The 23,941-nt window shown below is 49.4% G+C and overlaps 1 protein-coding gene across 1 annotated transcript in view; it reads left to right on the top strand.

Moving 5' to 3' along the window:
- DAPK2 (death associated protein kinase 2) overlaps positions 1 to 23,941 on the top strand; it is a 94,519-nt gene that overhangs the window by 56,277 nt on the left and 14,301 nt on the right. The window contains exons 4-5 of the mRNA XM_075897630.2: positions 19,645 to 19,783; positions 23,365 to 23,494. Of these exons, the coding sequence (XP_075753745.1) occupies positions 19,645 to 19,783; positions 23,365 to 23,494 (269 nt within the window). The remainder of the gene's footprint in view (positions 1 to 19,644; positions 19,784 to 23,364; positions 23,495 to 23,941) is intronic.

Raw genomic sequence — 23,941 nt, 5'->3', positions numbered from 1 at the left:
GCCTCCAGAGCACAAAAGTGCTCTTAAAATGGAACTGCTGAGCCGCTGGGCTAGAGAAGCCAACAGCAGAGATAGGCAGGGAAATAGAAGGAGGTCACCAGTAAACAGCCTCCCCTTAATAAATCAGCCCACGCTCTAGAGACACGTGTCCCTGATAGTCATCTGGGGTCATTGTTGCCAAACCAGGGAGTCCTGTTGGTTTGTAAACACGGAGATTACATAATGTTCATTCGTGGCTAGCCTAACATGTACATTTAGGAAGTGCAAGTGTCTCGACAAGGCCCCGTTTCCTCATTTCCTCTTCCCTTCTCCCCTCCCCCCCCCCCCCGCACCTCAAGTTCATCCACCTGTCAAATGCTCTGCGTCCTCTTGAGGCTCCTGCCTTTTCACCAGGCCCATATTTTTCTTACTCTGGTTTACAGCTGGTGCCTCAAGCCCTAACGCTCTGATGGCTGTGAGGCACTAAGCATTGCCTGGCACTCTTCTCTCCTCCCTAAGCACTAGCTCTGCTGTAATGGGTGAGCCGGGGATGGGGATCTGATAACAGACAGAATGTCTCTGCTTCTCACTTGGCTAGAGAGTTGGGAGGGAGGATGTTGTGGATTTGTTGGGAGTGGAAGCGTGAAGGAAAGCTCATGTTCCAAATCTGTCACACTCATTAGGGAGACTGGCAGAAGTTTGGACCAGTTTGTAATGCTCTGCAGACATGTTAGCCCATCCCTTACTGAGGTGTTATACTGTAGTAATAGAATCCCAGCCCTGTCAGCAGTGCACACGTGGTACTGTTTGTATCCCATTGCCGACTGGTTTGGCTAGATTGAGCAGGTTGTAGTGCCCTAGGGTAGCGCTGGGCATAGTGTCATTTGCCTGACCTGGCTTTTTAATTAGATGATTCCTTCAAAGATTTCTCAAACATATCTAATACACAAATACTCTCAAAGGTCATAAAAAACCCAAGAGTCAAGCTAACGCAGGGATCTGTTGTATTAATTTAGGTGGAATAAAGGGGCCCAAATAGTCAAAGACATCCAACATTTAAAGAGCTTTAAACAAAGTTTAGGGTTTGGTACAGAGACCTCAGCCCACTTAGTACCATGGCAAAAACAAAATACTTTTAAACCTTTTATTAAAGATACAGGAAAGAGAAAACCAGTTAAAGCATTTCAAATGTGAAGCATTACATAAGGATTTCATTTTAACGCCATCCCTTCTTCCCTTTGCCTCTAGCTGTAGAGAGTCTTTAGACAGGAAAATCCCTGGTTTGCTGGTGGTATTAAAGGAGGTGTGACTGTCCTTTTGGGAGAAAGAAAGGAAGGTAATTGACTTGGGCTGGGGTTGTTACTGCTGCGGTTAAAGTCTAGTCCAGTTTTGTGGAAGGCAAAACAAGATAATACACACAAAAGGACAGAGAAAAGAACAGCATAGGCAGAGAATGGATCCTCCATCTCTGGTGTTAACTCTCATCTGCAACCTTGCTGTTTGAGATACATGGACACAACACCCCAGCTTGTTATGCACTTTTTGAATCCAGCAGACTTGTGCTGGTATTGAATGTTTAGGGTATGGGTTTTAGCTGCCTTTTTGGTCACAGGCTTGCAGTAATGTTGCAAAATATGCAGTGTTGGCCAGCTAAACTAGACTCTCATTGGGCAGATAGAAAAAGGAGAAGTACAGGCAGTCCCCGGGTTACGTACAAGATAGGGACTGTAGGTTTGTTCTTAAGTTGAATCTGTATGTAAGTCGGAACTGGCGTCCAGATTCAGCCGCTGCTGACTTACATGCAGCCAGTTCTGACTTACATACAGATTCAACTTAAGAACCCCAAGCGTCCCCAAGTCAGCTGCTGCTGAAACTGATCAGCGGCTGATTCCAGGAAGCCCGGGGCAGAGCAACTCTGCCTCAGGCTTCCTGTAGTCAGCGCTGGTCAGTTTCAGCAGCGGCTGACTTGGGGACGCCTGGGGCAGAGCAGCTGGGGTGCTGCCGGGTTGGTCCAGTAGTGTCCAGAGCGGCACTGCGGGACCAACCGGCAGCGCCCCAGCTGCTCTGCCCCAGGGTCCACAACAAAAGCCTGGTCTGCTGGAGGGGGGGGGCACACTAGCTGCGCCCCCCCCCCAGCAGACCAGGGACACGGGGAGCAAAGCCGCAGCGGCGGCAGGTTCCCGCGCTTCTGAGGCTTTGCTCTGGCAAAGCCTCAGAGGCGCGGGACCCCGCCGCGGCTGCGGCTTTGCTCCCGGTGCCCCTGGTCTGCTGGAGATGGTCCCCAGCAGACCAGGAGCACCAGGAGCAGCTTTTCTCGCCCCGGAGGTCGAGATGGCTGACCGCTGCCCACAAGCTCTGGGGCGAAAAAGCCCCGTTCGTAAGTGCGGATCCGACATAAGTCGGATCCGCATAAGTCGGGGACTGCCTGTATAGGAAAGAGAAGAAATAAAGTGGGGAGGAAAAAGGACGCATTGTACCAGAGAGCCAGAGTGGGGACCAAAAGGTATCAGGAAAATAGTTCTATTGGCTTCTACCTGTAGCAGAAATCCCCAATGACTGGGACACTAGGTGAAGTTACTACAAAAAATTCTTTCCCCGGTATCTGCCTGGGAGATCTTGCCCACATGCTCAGCGTCTAACTGATTGCTATATTTGGGGGTCAAGAAGGATTTTTCCCTGGAACACATTGGCAGAGACTCGTGGGGGTTTTCACCTTCCTCTGCAGCATGGGGTAGAGGTCGCCTGCAGATTTAAACTAGTGTAAACTGGTGAATTCTTCAAGTGATTGCTCACAAGCATTCCAATAGATGTGTGCGTGCGCCGCATACGTGTTGGAGAATTTTTCCCTTAGCAGTACCTGTTGGGTTGGCTGTGGCTCCATCATGGTGCGATATATAGAGCACTGCTCACCGCCCACCCTCCCAGTACCTTCTTACTGCCAGTAATGATTGTTGGAGTGTCTCAGTGCTCTTGCCTTGAAAGTGCATTCTCAGAATCCGTTATAGTTAGTCTAGTGGCTAGTTTTTCAGTTTAGCTCTGTTACTAAGTTATCATTAGTTAGCTGGGGGGGGGTTGCTCCCCCTCCACTTTACAGCTCCCCTAACTGGGGCATTGCTGCAGGCTCAGGGGTTCAAAGTGTGCCACTGGGTACATGTCTACTCATACCTAGACAACTGGCTTATCAGGGGTGAGTCCAGAAAGCAGGTTCTGGGGCACGTTTCCCCGGCCAGGACCATCTTAGAATCATAGACTCATAGGCTTGGAAGGGACCTCAGGATGTCATCAACCCCCTGCCCAAAGCAGGACCAATCCCCAATTAACTCATCCCAGCCAGAGCTGTGTCAAGCTGGGATTTAAATCCTCTAGGGATGGAAATTCCAGCACCTCCCTAGGGAACCCATTCCAGTGCATCACCACCCTCCTAGGGAAATAGTTTTCCTAATATCCAACCTAGACCTCCCCCACTGCAACATCTTCTCCAACCTAGGCCTCCTTCTGAACAAACCCAAGTCCACCCTGGTTCCAGCCCAAAGAATAGAGTTTATCAGGACCTCTTGGACTCCATCATGGCAACAGCCTCCCTGCCAGAGTGCCACTTAGGAGCCACGTAGGACCTTATCCACTCCATTCAGCAGTTCCCCACTACCACGACACAGACCTAGGAGCGCATGGCGGCTGCACTTCGTTGCATCTGACGAAGTGGGTCTTTGCCCACGAAATCTTATGCTCCAATTAATCTGTTAGTCTATAAGGTGCCACAGGTCTCCTTGTTGCTTTTGCCGATCCAGACTAACACGGCGACCCCTTCGATACTTGCTCTGATACAGCATGCCAGGCAGTACTTATGCCCTCTGCAGTTATGGCTGATAGACTGGTGACCCTCCAGAACCAGCTCCTCCAGTCCCTGTCCTGATGGTTGCAGCCTCATGTGGTCCAAACAGAGGTTCCCTTCCACAAGCCACAGCCCACCTTCACCCTCACCATGTCTGCTTCAGAAGCAGAATGGAAGGGGGGGTACCTTGGCACTCTCAGGGTACAGGGGAGGTGGTTCATGGCAGAGCTCTCCCTACACATCAGTGTCAGGGAACTGCGGGTGATGCACCTCACAGGCTAGGCCTTCCAAACTACCTGCAGTGCCGGTGTGCCTCAGCACTGACAGACAACATGCAATGATGTTCTGTATAAAGAAAGAGGGTGGCGCTCACTCCTCTCCTTTGTGCCGTGAAGCCCTGGTCCTTTGGGACTTTTGAATATCCCATCACGTCCAGCTGTACCCTTTGTACCTACTGGCAATGCACAGCAATTAGGCCACTCATTCAGCACCCAACAATGGTCTTTCAGGGAAGACATCACCTTATCCATCTTCTGTAGGTGGGGTCATCCCCAGGTGGATCTCTTTGCAATCAGGAGCAACCTCGAGTGCTATCTGTTCTGCTTCTTCCAAAATCACAGCTCCTTCCAAAAATGGAAGATTTTTTTGCTGGTGTTCTTTCTAAAAGCCCATGCCAACTATAGGGAAAGATCCTTCCATTTTCTGGATGTCATGCACGCCCTGGCATTTTACATTGACATTACAAGACTATTTCATAAATCAATGCAACTCGTTATTGCAATAGCAGAGAGGATAAAGTGCCTTTCCATATCAGCCCAGCTTCTTTCACCCCGGACCATATCCTATATCAGGGTCTGCTACAATCTGGCCAAGGTCCAATGCTGACACTAACAGCCCATTTCACAGGGCTGCAGGTTTCTTCTGCAGTGTTCTTTGTGCAGGTCACTGTCCAGGTCATCTGCAGGGCAGCCATATGGTTGTTGACCCACACCTTCATGTCTCACGTCACCATTACAAGATGATGCAGCCTTTGGCAGGGTGGTTCTGCAGTCAGCAGCCAAGTGATCTTCAACCACAGTTGGTTGGAATGCACCTGAGCAATCACTCAAAGAAGAAAAAATGGTTGCATATCTTCCATAGATGTTGTTCTTCGAGATGTGCTGTTCATTCATTCCATTCCAAATCCCACCCACCTCCTCTCTGTCAGAATAATTGGGCAAGGAGAAAGGAGGGACTGGCATGCTCTATATATTGTGCCATGAAGGCACCACACCAGGGAGCTCCACAGCTGACCCAATGGATACTGCTAAGGGAAAAGTTCTCTGCCGATCATGTACACACACCTATGGGAATGGACATGAGCAACACATCTCGAACAGTTATGGAAGGTATGGAACCATTTTTTCTCTTGTAACTTGAAGTCTTTTTAAACCATGATTTGAGGACTTCAGTAACTCGTGGAACGAGGTGTAATAGTAGTTCGAATTAGAAAGCCTAATTTGAACGACCTACTCCGTGCCGCGTGTAGCCGTGGGCACGGAGTCCGCACTAACAGGGATTTAAAAATGGCGGCGCCCGGCAAGATGCAAATGAAGCCCAGGATATTTAAATCCCGGGCTTCATTTGCAACTTCGAATGACTACATTAACCACCCTAGTTTGAACTAGGGTGGTAGTATAGACATACCCTTACATATCAGCATGTGAGAGTAATATTTGATACCATCTCTAGTTGCCTAAGAGACTCTGTCCCATCTTGTGGACTGACAACCTAGCCTCAGTTATTCATGCCTTCATCAGTCCTTGGCTGGATCACAGCAATGCAATATATCTGGGCATGAAACCATCAGCAATAGGAAACCAGCAATACAGAATGCTGTGGTATGTCTCCTCAAGCAATTCAGGCTATCACAAACACCTCAGAACTGTCCTCCACTCTACACTGACACTTCCTAAGTTCAAGATGTCTGTCCTTCTTTACAAAGAGAGAATTAGATGCTCTAACTATTTTAGGCTCTGCCTTCAATGTGTCACATGCATTTGTCTTTGGAGTCAAACCCTTGCTGCTGCAGTGGATCTGAAGTTTAATTTGTTAATAGAATTTCAAAGCAATTTCATATTCTGTAATTCTCTAAAAAGTAAAGCTGGTTTCCCATGATGCACTGTGGCCAAAGACACCTTTATTAAAGCTCCCATAATACACTGAAACAACCAAATACCAACTGATGTTGAGCTGACCCAAACCAAAATATTTTGTGTAGATTTTTCTATGAAAAAAAAAAAAGATTTTACAGAAGCTGCATTTTCAATGAAAAACAACCAATGAGCTCTGTTTAATTAGCCTTTTGTGGTGCTCCACCCCACCATGTGGTAAACCTAAGTATATGTATTTTCACTCCCTGAGTCAGCCAGAGCTGGGAGTGTTGCAGAGACAGTGTCTTTGGCCAATGAATGGGAACTTCTGTCCTGTGTCTGATTAGGCACAGGATGAAGCTAATGGGCAGAAGATTTTGTGGTTGTTCCTGTCCTTAGCCAGAAAGATAGTGTCCAGAATAGTTGGGAGAAAATACGATCCTTATTGTTCAGCTGCTTCTTTACACAAACACTCTCCTCCCCAAGAACTAATTGCACAGATTGTGTACAATGTACTCTGCACCTGATGTGCACCTTAAAAAGGAAAGAATGTTTTGCAAAACAAAGCTAAGCATTATCTCGCCTCTGACTTTGCTTTTTAAAGGCAGGTCAGTTTGTGCTATTTAAAAAGAACTGAAAACCACTGGACTTCATCTGTTCCTTTTGTGACAGACCCAGAGCAACCATCTTCTGCTTACTGGTCCTATTGGGGTCCGGGAGGTGGGTGGGCATTAGCCTGCTCACATCTAAAGGACCTTCCCCCAGCCTATAGGGAGAATCCAAAGAGCCCTGGACACCAGAGAGGAAGATTCCAGGTGAGAAAGAGAAAGAAAACAGGGATGGGTGTGAGGGGCAAGCGGCTAAAATGAGGGACCCAGATGGGGACACCAAGCAGAGAAACCCAGACAGCAGCCACTGCTCGTTGAAGGTCAAGAGCCGTGGTCCCCAACCCGGTGCCCGCGGGCGCCATGGCGCCCGCCAGGCCCTTTACATGCGCCCGCGGAGCAATCCGGGCTGGCCCCACCCCTGGGCGTGTGGCAGGTGCTAGCCCCGGGCGCATGGCCAGCCCCGGCCCGGGTGCGCCACGCGTGCTGGTGCTGACCCTGACCCCCGGGGCGCCGCGCGTGTCCTTGCCGGCCCTGGCCCCGCCCCTGGGGGTGCTGCACGTGCCCTTGCTGGCCCTGGTGCTGGCCTTGGCCCCGCCCCTGGGGGCGCCGCGCCAGCCCCGGCCCCAGGCCCAGCCCCAGTCCCAGGGGCGCTGCGCGGAACCTGGGCAGCCCCTGCCCGGGATCACAGCACATGCCGGTGCCGACCTCGGGCGTACGGCGCATGCTTGGCCCCGCCCCCAGTCACATGGCCTGTGAGCAGCCCCGCCCCCATACGCGCAGCGCGTGAGCGGTCCCGCCCCCAGGCGCCCGGCAGCCCCAAAACGTTGGGGACCACTGGTCTAGAGAGCCAGCGGATGCTGCCCATTGGAACTCTGCCCAGATGTGTGAACAGATGCAGGAGTGGAAATAGGCCCCACAGTCACAGGCTCCTCCCTCAGCCAACCTCTGCTCCCTGGTTTTATAAATTGCCATCTTGGCGATAGCCAGGGGGAGGTTGACGAAGAGGTCCCGCAACTTTGTGGGACCACAGATGGGCAGGGGGCTGTGTAAATTAATAGGTGAAAGGAGAAGTGAAGCCAGAACCTCAACAAGTGGTTCTGGAGGAACTGAAAGAGGGGCTGTAACTTGGCGCACTCGAGATAAATGGGTGTCAGAGTCTCCCTCTCGCCACAGAAGGGGCAAGTGTGCCACAAGGGTGAACCACGCCCAGTACATGCCCGTGCTCACAGTGCCATGGAGGATTCTCCACCTGATGTCCCCGGCAGGCCACGGAACCACGGTGGAATAGGGACTAGCCCACCAGGGCTCCCCACCCTCTATTGGTGGTAGGAGGTCCTGCCACTTGGTATCTGGGTGGGACATGAGGGTGGGGAAGTGGAAAGTGTGAAGCACGAGCTTGTGCAGATGACTCTTTGGCGCGGTGTGAAAAGGCACCGGCTGCAATGTGTGTAGCTGGCTCGGGTGATGAGGGGGAAGCAGTTGGGAAGGTGAGTGGGACCGGGGGCCAATGGAGAGATCAGGAGAGCCAGGGATGAGGGGTGGGCGGGGTGCACCCTCTTGCAGAACTCTGTCGAGATAAACCTGAGCAGCAGGCAGCAAAGCGTCCTTCACCTCCTGAAGTACGCGACAGGGAATACATAGGGAGGAAAACCCATGGGCTGAGTGAGCACCAGATGATCCATCCAATCTCCTGGTTGTGGTACAGGAGGTCTCTGATTCTGATGACTTCTGCCAGGACCAACTTCTGGTGCACCAAGTAGGATTCTGCCACCTGCACACAAGGATCAGGATTGTGTAGCGGGGCTCTGCAAGGAGGTCTGCTCCCACAGTGGCTCCGAAGCAGCTGGTTGCCAAAAGCAAGTTCCAGGTCCGGAGGAGGTCCTGGTAGAAGGCTGGGAGCTCGGAGAGGCCTTGCAGAAGACCTCTCAGATAAAGGAGCTGCTGATCATATCGGAGCCCTCGGAAGTGGCGAAGGAGAGTATGCACCAGCATGCTCCACGCTAGACTACCTGCATCATATAGGCGGCTCTGCAGGGCCTGGAGGCAGAGGACATGGACCCGCATGCACAAACATGTCAGCCCTGCCCTCCCTCCTCCAGGGGAAGATGGAGAAACCCTGCAGAGACCTAATGTAGTTCTGGCCAGAAGAACTGCAGCATCAGCTGCTGGATGTGGGCCAAGAAACCTGGGGTCAGGACCAGGGTGTTGAGACAGGGCCAGAGCATGGACAGGAACAGCTGGTTAAGCACCAGTGCCCTTCCCACACTGTGACAGGCAGTGAGGGCAACACCAGGGTGAGGGTGGGGTGAGGGCAACACCAGGAGGCAACAGGCCCCATGCTTCCTGGTCAGGGTGGGAAAGGGGCCGCAGCTGTCGGAGATGGAATTCCGGGAGGCGGCCTGAGTGGATTGGGAGGTGGTAGACAAGGGGATGGTGGCTACCTGGGCATACGCCACAGGGGCCAGAACACTGTCACCCCCCAGAGCTGGTGGAAGAAACACGGGGACGGGAAAGAGGAGAAACCGCGGCCGGCGCCAGGGCCACAGCCAGGCGAGTGAGCCTTTGCCACAGAGGTTTGGCCTTCTGGCCGAGCGGGATTCTTGCCTTGTTTGGTCCCCTGGCCCTTCTTACCCTTTGGGGGAGGGGGGGATTCTTAATGGTGACAGTGGTAGCAGGAGATGCCGAGACAGGAGCGGTCAGGGTCCCGGAATCCCCATCCACGTCCACCATCTCCACTGTACGAGTGAGCAGCCCGGCAGCCCCAGAGGGGTCAGCATTGGCAGAGGTAGATGTGAGGAGGGGTAGGGAAGGGGCCGCAGGGGCGTCACAGGACAGTCCCTCCATTGTGGCCACAGCTAAGGAAGGACAGGGACACGCAATTGGAGAGGACAATAGTGCCGGGAGGGAGCAAGGGAGGGAAGGAGGAAGGTTCACCACTCCCCTTGCTGGGCTGGAAGCGGGGTGGGAGGGCAGCAATGGAAATAGGAGGAAGGGGGATAAAGGAATACGGGGTACAGCTCCCAGCACTGAATGGTAAGACCAGCTCCTCCCGCTGCCCTGGGAAGATGAGGGGGTAGATTATTGAAAGAACATGGGGAGGAGTAAGGGGGGGTGACTAAGAAAGAAAGGGGAAGCTCAGGCGCCAGATACGAGGTGGGGGGGGGCAGTGGAGAGGGAAGGCAGGCAGGGGCAGCTAGACACAGCTGGGGGAAGGGAACCAGTGTGCCCACAGGCCCCTGAGTGGCAGGCCCACAGCACTTGATGTAGGACCCAGCAGAGCAAAGGAGGGGTGGGGAGGCAAGCACCAGGCCCCCGTAGCAACTGAGGCTGGGGAGGGAGCAGGGGCAGCTGCAGAAATACAGGAGTACTGGGAGAGGAGGGTGAACCACCACCCACCCCCAGTGCCCCACAAGAGCTGCACCAGCCCCCACCTACTAACCCTTGAAAGTGGGCCCTTAAAAACTCCCCCCCCCCCCACACACACACACAGAGCAAGCTGTCAGAAGAGAGGACTCCAGGAGCTGCCCCAAAGCAGCCCCCTTACCTCCTCCACCCCAGGGGGATCAGCAACAACAGCAGGAAAGGTGGAGTCCAGGCCTGTGGTAGGGAAGAAGAAAGGGGCCAGGTAGACCCCCAAGAAGATGGAAGGGGGGAATCTTCCCCCCTCCTCAGTGAAGGGCAGCAGAGCCCCCCACCCTCACAGCTAGCTGAGGTGAAGGGGTGGGGGGAGGAAGCCACCTGCAAGTGGAGAAGAGGATGCCTGGCCCAGAATAAGGGTGTAGCCAAGGCTGGCCAGCCTGCCACAACAGAAGTAGCCTCTCTACCCTTTCCCCCTCCCAAAAAAAAAAAAAAGGAAGAGAGGAGAGATGCAGGAGGAAAGTAGGATGTGCAGCCGACAGACCCAGGCCAGCCATCTGCCGCTCACTGGCGGAAGGACACGTGCTGGAACTTAAGCAAACAGCTGTTTCTTCTCTGTGTAAAAATAAAAGCCAAGCCTAACTGCAGCAGAACTTGCTAGAAGCCACAGACTAATTAGACACCTGCAGCTATTTAAGGCCTGTGTTGATGCTTTAAAAGATCTCCCCAGGCAAGAGCAGAGGGAGGAAAAAGCACAAAGGACAGGAGGTGTGAGTACTAAAGGAGAGGTGCTGGAGGGATTTTGGGGGGATGTGGCCTAGGGAAAAGCTGCTAGATGGTGAGTGGCATGAACCCTGCCTGTTGCTGCTGCCTTAGGGTCCCTGGGCTGGAGCCGGGAGTCGTGGGTGGGCCTGGGTCCCCACAACATCTCAACCTCTGCCTTGAAGGGCGATCAGGATTTTCCCCAAACTTATGAACCAGCCTGTGATGAGCGTGACTCAGTGGGCTGTGGCGCCTGCTGCTGGCAGAGAGAAAGAGGCTGTGTGCCCAGCCATGGTGGGCCTCTGAGGCTACTGCTCTCCGCCAGTTTGCTACGCTTGGCTTAGATGACGACAAATGTTTCCTTGCGTGTGTCTGTGCTTCACCAAAGAAGCGTAGTGCCCCAGCAAGCTGGTGGTGTGCTTGGGAAGCCTGTTAATACATCTCGAGTGAGAAACCTTCATGTGGCATGACTTGGATAGAAACTGAATTTGTTGTCGGCCTTTGTGTGTCATCAGCGACCTCGCAATGCAAGGTTAGTGCTGCCGACAAAGGAGGAGCGTGAAAATCCCCCTCGTGAGAACTTATTTAAAATTGTCAGTCTAGTGGGGTTCAGGGCAGTATCAAAATTTCCAGTTCCAATGGTAACCAATAAATTAGCAGTAAATCTTTTGATTTAGTGGCACTTAGGGGCCTTATCTAATAAACACAACTATTCCCCCCCCCCCAGCACCAAAAAAAAGTGTCCTAATTGAGTGAGGGTGGAGGGCTGGGAGGATTGGGGGACTTGGGGCAAGGGGTGGAGGATTCTAGAGTGAGGGCAAAGATTGGGGGGCTGAGGGCACCGTGCTCAGTGTGCAGGGAGCTTGTGGGGGGGGGGGAGAGGGGAAGACTCAGGACAGGAGACTGGGAGGCCTGGGGGGGGAAGAGGAAGCTCACTAGGGCTGCCAGGGTGGCAAAGGTGCTGCTGCTCCAGGAGAGTCTCTTCCGCTTAGGCTATGCTCCCTAGCCAGCAGCTCTTCTAAGGGGCTGGGGCTGCACTCCCCAGCCAGCGACTCCTTCTGGGGGGTTGGGGCTGCAGAGTCCAGCCCCCTCCAGCTGCCCCCCTGGCCTTCAGCGTGGGGGAAGAGGCTCTGGAAGCCAGTTCCAGTCTCCAGCAACTCCACTACCCCCCTGGCTTGCAGGCTCTCAAGGGGGTTAGGTTCTGGTGACTGTCCCTGGCCTCCAGGGACCCCCCCCCCCACACACACACCCCTGGGGCGGGGCAGGGGAGGGGGGGCGAGGCTCTCCTTGGCCAGCTTTGGCCTCTAGCAGCCCCTATGGCCTGATGGTTGCCCAGGGAGGGGGCAGACTCTGGAGGTCAGCCCTGGACCCTTGCAGCTCCATACCCCCAACCCACCCAGTGGGGAAGCAGGCAAAGCTCCATGAGGGGGCAGCCTACAAAGGCCCCCCTGTATCCTGCAGACCTGCAGCCTGTCTGGGTTACATGCTTGGGCTGGGTAGGTGGGTGATTTGGTTTGTGAACCTGGTAGTAATCTGAGTGACCCCCACAGGCATGTGAATAAATGTAAACATAAGGGACTTCCTTCCCTTTGTATAGCACCCAATAGAGCAGAAGGGCCCTGTGGGTGTGGAAAGAGGTGAGGAAGACCATGCAGAGGAGAAATGACCTTCCACAGGCACACCACAGGAGCTCAGGTTTTGTAGCAAGGGCATTCACTATTCAGTACAGTGAGCAAGCTTCCTCCCCTGGCGACCCAGTCTAGGCAATGTAACATGTAATGCAAAATGATCTAAGCGGCAGTAACTCACTACAGTTTGCTATGGAGCAGGGTATAGTCTTAGGTTTGGTGTGAGGCCCACCAATAACATCCTAGCAGAGCGCAGCATTGGTCTTGTGGTGCTTTTGAGGAAGCATAGACAGACAGACAGACATGCGTGCACCACCCCCAACGTCCAGCATCGTCTTGCTGCACAAAGCTGGGGGAGGATATTGGAATGAGTAGCTGATGAGCAACTTCACTGACCAAGCGTAAGTGTTTGGTACTAATGAAAATCATCCTGCCCTAAATGTGTCACTGCAACCTTTTTCAGATATATCCTGTAACTGCAAAAAGCTCCCCACATAATGGTGTAAAACTCACCACAGGCTGATGTCGACAACATTAAGTGGTCACACGCTGCTGATTTTAGTGGCTTCCAGGAGTGTCTGTTCCATCTCAATGCTGTTTGTCAGCCATTCTCTACCTGTAACGGGTATAATACTGACTCGGAACAAGCCAGTCATCACAGCTTAGAAATCCATAGAAACACCAGGTCCATGCAGTGCTGCCTTTGTTGGATCTGAGCACCACACGATATGTAGCGTGTCTCGCTGAATTTAAGTGATTTGCCATCAGTTTGTTGTTTTCAATGTCATTTCAAGAAAATTTTGCAATTGTTCATTGTCAATTAAAAAAAAAAACCTGACTCTCAAGATCATTCTGTTTTGTTGTTGTTTTTTTGCAACAGGGATGGGAGCTCAGGGATGTTTGTGTATAAATAACTGGTGACACAATAACTACATGGCTATGTCTAGACTGGCATGATTTTCCGCAAATGCTTTTAACGGAAAAGTTTTCCGTTAAAAGCATTTGCGGAAAAGAGCATCTAGATTGGCACGGACGCTTTTCCGCAAAAGCACTTTTGCACAAAAGCATCTGTGGCCAATCTAGACGTGCTTTTGCGCAAAAAAGCCCCGATTGCCATTTTTGCGATCGGGGCTTTTTTGCGCAAAACAAATCTGAGCTGTCTACACTGGCCCTTTTGCACAAAAGCTTTTGCGTAAAAGGACTTTTGCCCGAATGGGAGCAGCATAGTATTTCCGTAAGAAGCACTGATTTCTTACATGAGATTGTCCGTGTTCTTGCAGAAATTCAAGCTGCCAGTGTAGACAGCTGTTAGTCTAGACACAGCCCATGAGTTTGAGTTCACACCTGTGGTTATTTGGGTGTAAGTCCATGAGTGACAGTGTAACTCAAGCTGGTAGCACAGATGTAGTTATTTCAGAGCTGGTGTGCATGTGTAGACAAACCCTCATAATTATCAGGATTCAATAGAGCAACAAGGAAGTATAGCAAAGGCCAGCCCCTTAAATCAATTCTAAAAGATGCTATTTTTCAGAAGCAGAATCCTTACCCCACAAGGAAGTGGGGACTGTATTGAGTATCTGGTCACCTCCTGATCTCAGCAGTGGATCAGTGCTAAGACCCCTAAGAATGCTATGCGTGGAAGTAGCTCTTTTAAGCGGTGAAGGCTCAGTGGGCTGGGTGGCTGATAGGTGGAATTCAGAGAACACCAATTAAGGCTCATTGCACAGGCCTTATGCTGGCCCTTTGCCCTGGTGTGAATTTTACCTGCTGTACAAGGCCCTGGCTTGAAATCCTGGAGGAATAATGGATGGATAGAAAGGCTCCGCAGGTCCATGGCAGCAGAGAGCCACTATGAACAAGGGGAACGACTTAGTATCATTCCCATCTCTGAGCTACATGAATCACTGCAACAAAAATTAACAAGGAACAAAGTTTGCCATCCCCCCACCTACCCATCAGTCTCTGAAATAAACTGAAATGATACATTGCCAGGGGCATTAAGAATGCGGGTACCAGGTAGGGGCTCATCAAACACCTTTTCTCCTGTGTCAAGGCTGTTTCCCCACTCTGAATGCGGAAGGTTGGGGCCCGCAAGAAAGCTTCAAACCCTTTCCTCTACCTGCAGTGGTTAAAAAAAAAAAACCTCTCTCCCCCCCCCCCCCCAAATCCTAATACACAGATTTTGGGGAATTTGCTGCTACCATCAAGTGCTTTTGATCCCTAATAAAACAGGAGTAAACACTTGAAACCACCCCCAGGGGTACCCCAAGCTCTTTTGCCTCAAAAGAGCTTGAAAAAAGGAAAACAAGAAAAACAAGCTACAGTCTCTGGTAGCTGACCCCTCAGCCAGAGGCATGCAGATACACACAGACAGATCTTTCAGGACATAAAAATCAAATCATCACCTTAAAAGAATTGATTTTTATTACAAAACAAAAGAGACTTAATAAAGCATACTTGATTGCTAGATGTACAGAGCAACTAAGGAAAACAAATTAAAAACTAGGGGAAAAAAGTCTCGGCACAATGCTTAGATAGTAGTAAATGGGGAGGGAAGACATAGATTCACACAGAGCAGTTCAAACCAAACCACAAAATAAAGAAAAATTACCCTGGATATGACTGGACTCACATTCCCTGGTACTCCCTTCTAATTTTGTCTTTGTTCAGTCTACTCCCATGCCTTGAATTCTGTGGGGGGAATGGTAGTCCTGTCTGGGTTTAAATCATTCTGTCTGTCTCTCAACTCCTGGTCTAACTCTCCCACTCAGAGGGTATGTCTACACTACCCCCCTAGTTCGAACTAGCTGGCATTTAAAAATGGCGCCGGCCGGCTTTATGCAAATGAAGCCCGGGAAATTCAAATTTCATGAATTTGCTTCATTTGCAACTCGTATGACTACATTACCCCCCCCCCCCCAGTTCGAACTAGGGGGGTAGTGTAGACATACCCAAAGAGAGCAGGTATGGGGCCTATATCCAATTCAAATTTCAACCCTCTAACTCAATTGGTTCTCTCAGCCCCCTGTCCAACACCTCTGGTAGGTACCTGAGTTAACCCCTTAGTCACTGGTTATCCCTCCTCCCGTTCATGACACCCTTAAAGAGTAGTTATTGAATATTTAGAAAATACTGAAACTTGCTCATTTATTTTTATTTACGGTTTTATTGTCACTGAGACACAATGGCCCCATGGCCCAAGTGTCACTAGATTATAAGCTTTTCGGGGGACCAAAGACTGTGGAGTTTTGGCTTCAAAAGTTAACTTCAGAATCTTTAATTAGAGGTCTGTGGGGGACAGTGGCTGGGGGAAGGGACTAGCCCCCCACAATGGAAATGTTGGGATCTGATGTATGCTTCTGCCCCGTATTCCATCTCCGCCATATCCCCTGGAGCAAAGAGCAGGACCTGGCTATGTTCCCTCTCTGCTCCGTGTGTGGGCACCAAGGCTGGAGGAGACAAAGGATGCAGGGAAAGGGCTGGAGAGGCCATTGGAGAGGGGTGAGGGATAATGCGCTGGCATGGGCTTCTGTGCACAGGGCAACTACTGCCAGTAGGGAGAGGCACCAGCTGGTCATGAACAGCCATAGGAATGCCCCTTCTCAGCCTTAAGCTGGCTAGTAGCTCCCTTTGCTCCCCAATCCAATTCTACCCTATCTCACCCCATCCCCCCAACTGATTGACAGGGTATTTGCAAGAGGATCTCCGGTACCTGGGGAGAGAGGTAACCCTATCCCCACCCAAAACTTGCTGGCTTAGCTGCAGCCATGGCTGCCTCCTTCAGCAAATGTAACTGCTGCTATTCCTCCGAAGACACAGGGACAGGAAGAACATTGCTAAGTCAGCAGCTAATCCTGTTTACGTGCAGCTCAGCAGTTCCACAACTTGCCCTTGCATCTGGGAATCACTGCGGGGCTGCAGGTCTTTGTTCCCTTTCCTCCATTCTTGGCCTCTCCAGTCTTGCAGCTGTCAGTCATGAAACAACAGTCTGTGTTTCTAGTGGGTGTTGAAGTCTGTGTACGTACAACAAAGTGATCAGCTGTTTCCAATGGATAAGAGGATAGCATCACTCTGTTTTTACTAGCTTTTGCTGGAATTGTCTCAGCCTTCACAAGAAGGATAAGATGCCAGATGTCCAATGCAAGAGAGAAGCAGCTGTGTGGAAGGAAAGATTGGAGATGTTTTTGGCTAGTGTTTGTAGAACAGACAAGAAACCCACACTCCAATGGGCGTGGCACCTGTTTAAGAAATGCAATCACACAGATCTGCAAATGTTGTAATGTGCAGTGAATATTTGTGTTGCGTTATAAAAGAGTAAGAGTGACAAGAACATTTTGCTGTGGGTTCACCTGTGGCTGTCTTTTCAGAAAAGATTGGAAATCAGGTACACCTGAGGTTCTTCTGCCATTGTGTCTCTTTGAGCTCCGAACTGGGTGATATCTCTCTTACTCGACTAACAAAGATAGTTTCCCCTTTTTGGTAGTCTTTGGCTTTGTCGACACTGCAGGGTTTTTGTGCAAGAAGCTTTTTGTGGCAGAGATCCACACCGCAAAAGGTGTGGATGTGCTTTTGTGCAAGAGAGCATCCGCACTGCATAGACACTCTTGCGCAAGAAAGTTCTGATTGCCATTCACAGAATGGCCATCAGACCACCTGTGCTTTTTGTGATACCGTATTTTCCGGCGTATAGGGCGACTGGGCGTATAAGACGACCCCCTATCTTTTTAATTAAAAGATAGGGTTTCATCTTATACCCCAGCGCCCCTCCGCCTCCTTTGCTCCCGGTGTCCCTGGTCTGCTGGAGATGGTCCCCAGCAGACCAGAGGCACCGGGAGCAAAGCCGCAGCAGCTTTGAAAGCCTCGGGGGAAGCCGGCGGCCGGGCATCCCAGGCGCGCCTGGGATGTATGCCCGGCGTACAAGACGACCCCCGATTTTTGGGGGATGTTTTTTAACATCAGAGGTTGTCTTGTACGCCGGAATATACGGTAGCTCTTTTTGCGCAAGAAACCCCTGTTTCTTTTTGCGCAAGAAACTGGGATAGAACCTACCTGGCATGGTGTCAGCACTTTGGATGTCTTTGTTAAACATCATCTAAAAGGAAGATGGAAGATCAAAGACTATATTCCGAGGAGACTGAGTCTAGTAGGAAGGAGGAGCACATGAAGCTCATGAGACAATAGGTACGTCACACTGTGGGGTTATGTGAAGTTTATTTTTGTTTGCCAGCCAATTATTCATAAAAGCACAAAATTGAGTGATGCCACCTCAATCCAAATGGTCCATGTTCTTCCTCCTAGGGCTTATGATTCTGTAAAATACAACCAGTAATCATCCTGCTCAGAGCCAGTTAACACTTGTAATACATTGGCTTTGGAAGAGTGGAGTACACTTCATTGCCCACAGCAATGGCACAGTCCTGTTGTGTGTTTTGGCAGCACTTTCAAAGAGTTCTTGTGCGCACTTGACTTTCTGAAGCAGCTTTTGTAGCTGTGTCCATGAGCTCACTCACTCAGCTGCAAGAATGCAGAATGGGAGTCATGTCACAGAAAATACTGTATCAGAATCTCAGCGCAGACAGGTCCCTGCTGCTAAACAAATACCCTCAGCAATGGACATGAAGAGCTATAAAATCATATAGTAATCAAACTACTTGTCTGCTACTCCAGCACTATTTAGCTTCAAGTATCGGAAGCCTCCAGCCCTTCGTTCTTTTAGTGGCATGTTGTCTGTCAGTGATCCCAGTGCCTTATTTTCCATAGTAACTGCTGAATTCTGAAATCTTTGCTCAGTGCTAAATCCTCAGCAGGAGTCCTGGAGTCAGTAATGACAGGATCAGGTGAGCCCAAAGGCACTCAGTATTTGTTCTGTGTACAAGTGATGAGATGAAAGGGGAAGATCATAGCATAAGTAACAGCCTGGTAAACTATAGAAAACAATCTGGAAAGAAACAAAAATGGCACCAGAAATCTTGTCTGGAGTAAATATTTTGTTACTGTTGGTCATAATAGTAACTAGATTATTATTATTTTCACATTCCTTGTATTGTAAAAATGGTTAAGGCTAGGCTTAGTGAATTTGCTTATTTAAAATGCTTATTTAAAAGTAGCAGATTTATCTGGCGTTGCTCAGCTCCTTAACTCAATTAAGTTGTTCGGTTGGGTTTTGTTTTGTTTGTTTATTTTAAATAAAGAAAAATGTACATGCTTTATTTAAATGACTGTATTTTGCAAAAAATTGTGATCTTTTTATGAAGTTATCTTTATTTCCAGTTTCTTTTAAAAAATTCTTTAATGTTTTTAGCAATTTTTTGAAATGGGAATTCAATCAAGTATTTTTCTTCAACACTATAAACTCTTATTATTTGCTATCTTTTCACAAAAAAAGAGCTATAGTCAATTTGATTTCCAATAACATTTTCTTCTAGTTTTCAAATCTTCAGCATTGATTTAGCTGTGCCAAAACAGAGCACTACACTTAATTTTTATCTCTTTTCTATAAGGTTTAGTGAAAAGCAATGCTAGTCTAGGTTCATCCTATAGTCTGGCTCATTTTGGTTCATTCTCTTTCAACATTCACTCAGTTATGTTGAGGATTGTACTTGATTTGATGATTCTGTCTCTTTTTTCTCTTTGGTTTGATGAGAAGCACATCTCATTTTCCTGGCACAACCAAAACCTTATATTGCTTTCAGTTATGATAAGAGGAAGCTATATACCAAATATGGTGGTCCTAGCTCTTACTGTGATCAGACAGACAAATTCTAAAATATATAGATCTGGCACAAAATAAAGATTTCTCTGTCACTAATGTGTCAAACAAGTATTCTCATAAGAGCACAAATAGGTCCTTTATGCATGACTTGGGAAAGGAAGCCGATTATGTTGGCAGATCTCATTGCAGTGTGTTACTTACTAATGGTAAAAGATAAGATTTTTCATCAGGACCACAAATATTAGTTTTATTTCCTCCATCACTGTTAAAGTGGACAGTAGAAAAGTCATTGTTTTTAACAGCACTATAGTGTATTTGTACATACATATGTTTATATATCAAAAATGCCGAGTTGATCCAGATGATACTCAAAGTGCATTACAAATGTTAAGAATGACGCCTACAGCACCTGCGACATAGGGGATTATTATCCCCCGTTTACAGTAGGAGAAGCTGGGACACACAAGAGGTTGTGAGTGACTTCTCTGTGGGAACTGGTACTAGAATCCAGACCTCCTGGTTCACACTTTACAGGGCTTGTTCCAAGTGGGTGGCATGTTGTTTGCTTGCCATTACACTATATTGATGTTTGTGTGCCTTACCCTGCTGTAGCTAACCTCTGTATGTCTTGCAGAGTGTCTGGAGGAGAACTTTTTGACTTCCTGGCACAGAAAGAGTCCCTGAGTGAGGAGGAAGCAACCAGATTCATTAAGCAGATATTAGATGGTGTTAACTACCTCCATGCCAGGAAAATTGCTCATTTTGATTTAAAGGTAAAAAACATTGATTTAGTTAAAAGAAATTATTATATTCTATCATTCAACATATGTGGTACATTACATGTGGTAGTACAGGCAGTCCCCGAGTTACGCGGATCTGACTTATGTCGGATCCGCAGTTACGAACAGGGTTTGCTGCCCGTCTCCCTGGTCTGCTGGAGACCAGCACACCAGGGAGACGGGAAGCAAAGCCTCTGAGGACGCCGGCAGAGGGACAGCCGTGGCGCTTCTGGGCTGTCTGCTGCCCGCGTGCTCCGCGGCTTTACTTCGCTTTGCTCCCCGTCTCCCTGGTCTGCTGGTCTCCAGCAGACCAGGGAGACAGGGAGCAAAGCGGCGGAGCACGCGGGCAGCGGACAGCCCAGAAGCGCCACAGCTGTCCTGCTGCCAGCTGTCCTGCTGTACCACAGGCGTCCGGAGCAAAGCCGCGGAGCATGGGGGCAGTGGGACAGCCCAGACGCGCCGCGGCTGTCCTGCTGCCCGCGTGCTCCGCGGCTTTGCTCCTGTCTCCCTGGTCTGCTAGTCTCCAGCAGACCAGGGAGACGGGGAGCAAAGCGGAGCAAAGCCGCGGAGCATGGGGGCAGCGGGACAGCCCAGACGCGCCGCGGCTGTCCCGCTGCCGGTGTGCTCCGCAGCTTTGCTCCGCTTTGCTCTCGGTCTCCCTGGTCTGCTGGAGACTAGCAGACCAGGGAGACAGGAGCAAAGCCGCGGAGCACGCGGGCAGCAGGACAGCCGCGGTGCGTCTGGGCTGTCCCGCTGCCCCCATGCTCCGCGGCTTTGCTCCGGACGCCTGTGGTACAGCAGCTGGGGCGCTGCCGGTTGGTCCCGTAGCGCCGCTCTGGGCGCTACTGGACTAACCTGGCAGCACCCCAGCTGCTCTGCCCCAGGCGTCCTGATTCAGCCACTGCTGGTCAGTTTCAGCAGCGGCTGAATCAGGACGCCTGGGGCAGAGCAGCTTGGGTGCTGCTGGGTTGGTCCAGTAGCGCCGAGGAGTGGCGCTACTGGAGCAACCCAGCAGCACCCAAGCTGCTCTGCCCCAGGCGTCCCCAAGTCAGCCACTGCTGAAACTGACCAGCGCTGACTACAGGAAGCCCAAGGCAGAGTTGCTCTGCCCCGGGCTTCCTGGAATCAGCCGCTGATCAGTTTCAGCAGCAGCTGACTTGGGGACGCCTGGGGTTCTTAAGTTGAATTTGTATGTAAGAACTGGCGTCCAGATTCAGCCTGTTGAAACTGATCAGCGGCTGATTCCAGGAAGCCTGGGGCAGAGCAACTCTGCCTCGGGCTTCCTGTAGTCAGCCGCTGATCAGTTTCAGCAGCGGCTGAATCTGGATGCCAGTTCCGACTTACATACAGATTCAACTTAAGAACAAACCTACAGTCCCTATCTTGTACGTAACCCGGGGACTGCCTGTATATAAAATATACTTGCTAATAGACACAATGGAAGAGTTAGAATACTTAACCTTTTGGACCCAGGGTTATTGCTACCTGCTGTGCTGGATGGATGTGACAGGATGCAGTGGTAAGCAAAAATGGTATTTCCCAAGATCTTAGAATCATAAGAATGGGAGGGACCTTGAGAGGTCGTCTAGTTCAGTCTCCTGCACTCATGGCAGGACTCAGTATTATCTGGAGCATCCTTGACAGGTGTTGTCTAACCTACTCTTAAAAACCTCCAATTATGTAGATTCTACAGCCTCCCAGTGTTTAGCAACCCTGCCAATCAGAAAGCTTTTCCTAATTTCCAGTCTCATATTTCTTTTTAGTGATGAATTGTGTCAGCCATGTTGCTCTAAAAACTGTAAAATAAGGGAGGAATGAAGGGAGTTGGGGGAGATGAGGCTAAAAAAGTTAGTGGAAAAATAATCGGTAGCTACCGTGCAGAGTATGGAGTCGAACTGCTTAGGGAACTGCTCATGGTTTTCTTTTCACAATTCTGCCAGGTTTGGCCTGCTGCTTTTGGTTGCATTACAATCAGAAATGTTCCATGTGTTCTTAAAATAGCATGTTATAAGAAGCAGGCCAGAATCTCCAATTCTGGCCCCTTTCAATTTCAGGGTTATGTGGGTCCTCATTCCAGGATCTGAATCGATCCTATTGTTGAATAGTAATAGAGAGGGAGCCGTGTTAGTCTGATCTTGCTAAAACAAAAGGAAAAACTATGTAGCACTTCAAAGACTATTGTTGTGATTACAACTTGTATCTCAAAACAAAGGGGCACTTTTTCCCTGGGTGGGTTCAGTTGTGGCCAGAATCCCTGGAGAACCATTCTCCTGAGGCATTTACTACTTGGGGACAAAGTTTAACAGCTGCATTCTATGAGGTTTGTACTAACAAAACCCAAACCCTAGTAGTGAGGTTACCCCAGGACAACCACTAGCATAGACAGGCAAAATCTTTATGCGCTATGATTTGCATCGGTGCAGGAACCATGTTAATCTCACCCTCTGTGTTGTACTACCATGCTCAGTATGACATGCTTCATAACACATCTAGTTGAGCCATGCAATTATTTACAGTCATGTGAATAACTCCAATGTCTTATCATTTCCCTGGAAATCAGGTGTGTTTTATCTTTATCCTTCCATAACAACCATAATTATCAAAATAAACACAGGCAGACAGAGAGAGAAAATGACTGGGGAAAACAAGGAAGGTGACTTCTTAGAAACCAGGATACACTGTTGCTTTTCTAAGGGTACGTCTAGACTACCGCGTTTTGTCGACGGAAGTTTTGTCGACAGATACTGACGACAAAACTTCCGTCGACAAAGAACGTCCAGACACATTGAGTTCTGTCGACAAAGCAAGTTGCTTTGTCGACAGAAGTCCATAGTCTGGACGCAATGTTACAGGCAATAACACCTTCTGTCGACAGAGTTCTGTCGACAGAAGGCGTTATGCCTCGTAAAATGGGGTATACCAGCGTCGACAAAACTGCTGAGTTCTGTCGACGTTATGTCGACAGAACTCAGCGGTAGTGTAGACGCTGGTATAGTTTTGTCGACAAAAGTCCACTTTTATCGACAAAACTAGGTAGTCTAGACACACCCTAAGAGACAAGAATAAGGCTTTGTCTACAGTGCCGGCTTTTGTCGGCAGAGAGTATGCAAATGAAGCGCTGATTAGCATTTTGTCACACTTCATTTGAATAATCTATTTGAGCCATTTTTGCACAAGGGGGTTTTGCACAAAAACGGCTTGAATAGACCATGTAAATGAACCACAAGCAATGCAAATCAGCGCTTCATTTGCATACTCTGCCTGCAAAAGCCAGCAGTGTAGGCAATGGCTAAAGATAATACAGAAACGAATTACTGCTTTTAAGTAGAAGGCTTCAGATACTGAGGGGTGTTAATTTTGCTGTTGTCAAGTTCTGATTTAACAATGAATGTCACATTACATAAATATGTTCAAGTTAACAAAACAATGATAGGAGTAGGTTTGTGTCTTTTACTTGTTCTTCAGTGCTGCAAGCATACCAGAATGAAAAGGGGACTCAAGGGATAATGTTTGGGCTCTTGACCTGTTAGTTTCCCAATAAATAATAGAACTAATGTTTGTTTCATTATTTTTAGCCTGAAAACATTATGCTTTTAGACAAGAATATTCCTCTTCCACACATAAAAGTCATTGACTTTGGACTAGCCCATAAAATAGAAGATGGAGTTGAATTTAAGAATATTTTTGGGACACCAGAATTTGTAGGTGAGTGTTCAAGCAGTTCCCTTATGTTGAGGTATCCTTGCTAAATTCAGAGAGAAGTCACCTTTTCAGTCCCCTAAAATTGCCCCTCTCCCTCTGGGTGCTCTGTATTGATAGGGCTTGCTTGAATCTTCTCGGAGGAACAGCTGAAAGGCGCTTGCCGTGGCAGTTGCTGAGCTGAAGAATTCAGGTTGCTGTCAAATTAGTGTGTTAGTGAAATAAATACAGAGTTAAACCTACAACCCCCTGAACACTAATCCCAGCTCTGGTACTTACTCTCCCTGTGCAAGTCACAGCCTCTCTGTGAGGTGGGGGTAATGTAGGTCTCTGTTGAAGTTACTGTTCTCTAAAGTCTAGTGGTGCTAGAATATCCTAGTTTCTGACTGGCCAATTACCACACGAAGACTGTGAATTTATGGGATCAGTTTATTGCCATTCTGAAATAATGGG

Source organism: Pelodiscus sinensis, chromosome 14 (genome assembly GCF_052426305.1).
Source record: "Pelodiscus sinensis isolate ZL-2025 chromosome 14, ASM5242630v1, whole genome shotgun sequence".
NCBI lineage: Eukaryota > Metazoa > Chordata > Testudines > Trionychidae > Pelodiscus > Pelodiscus sinensis.
Note: the sequence above shows the minus strand (reverse complement) of the source record. Positions and strands in the feature narration are given on the sequence as shown.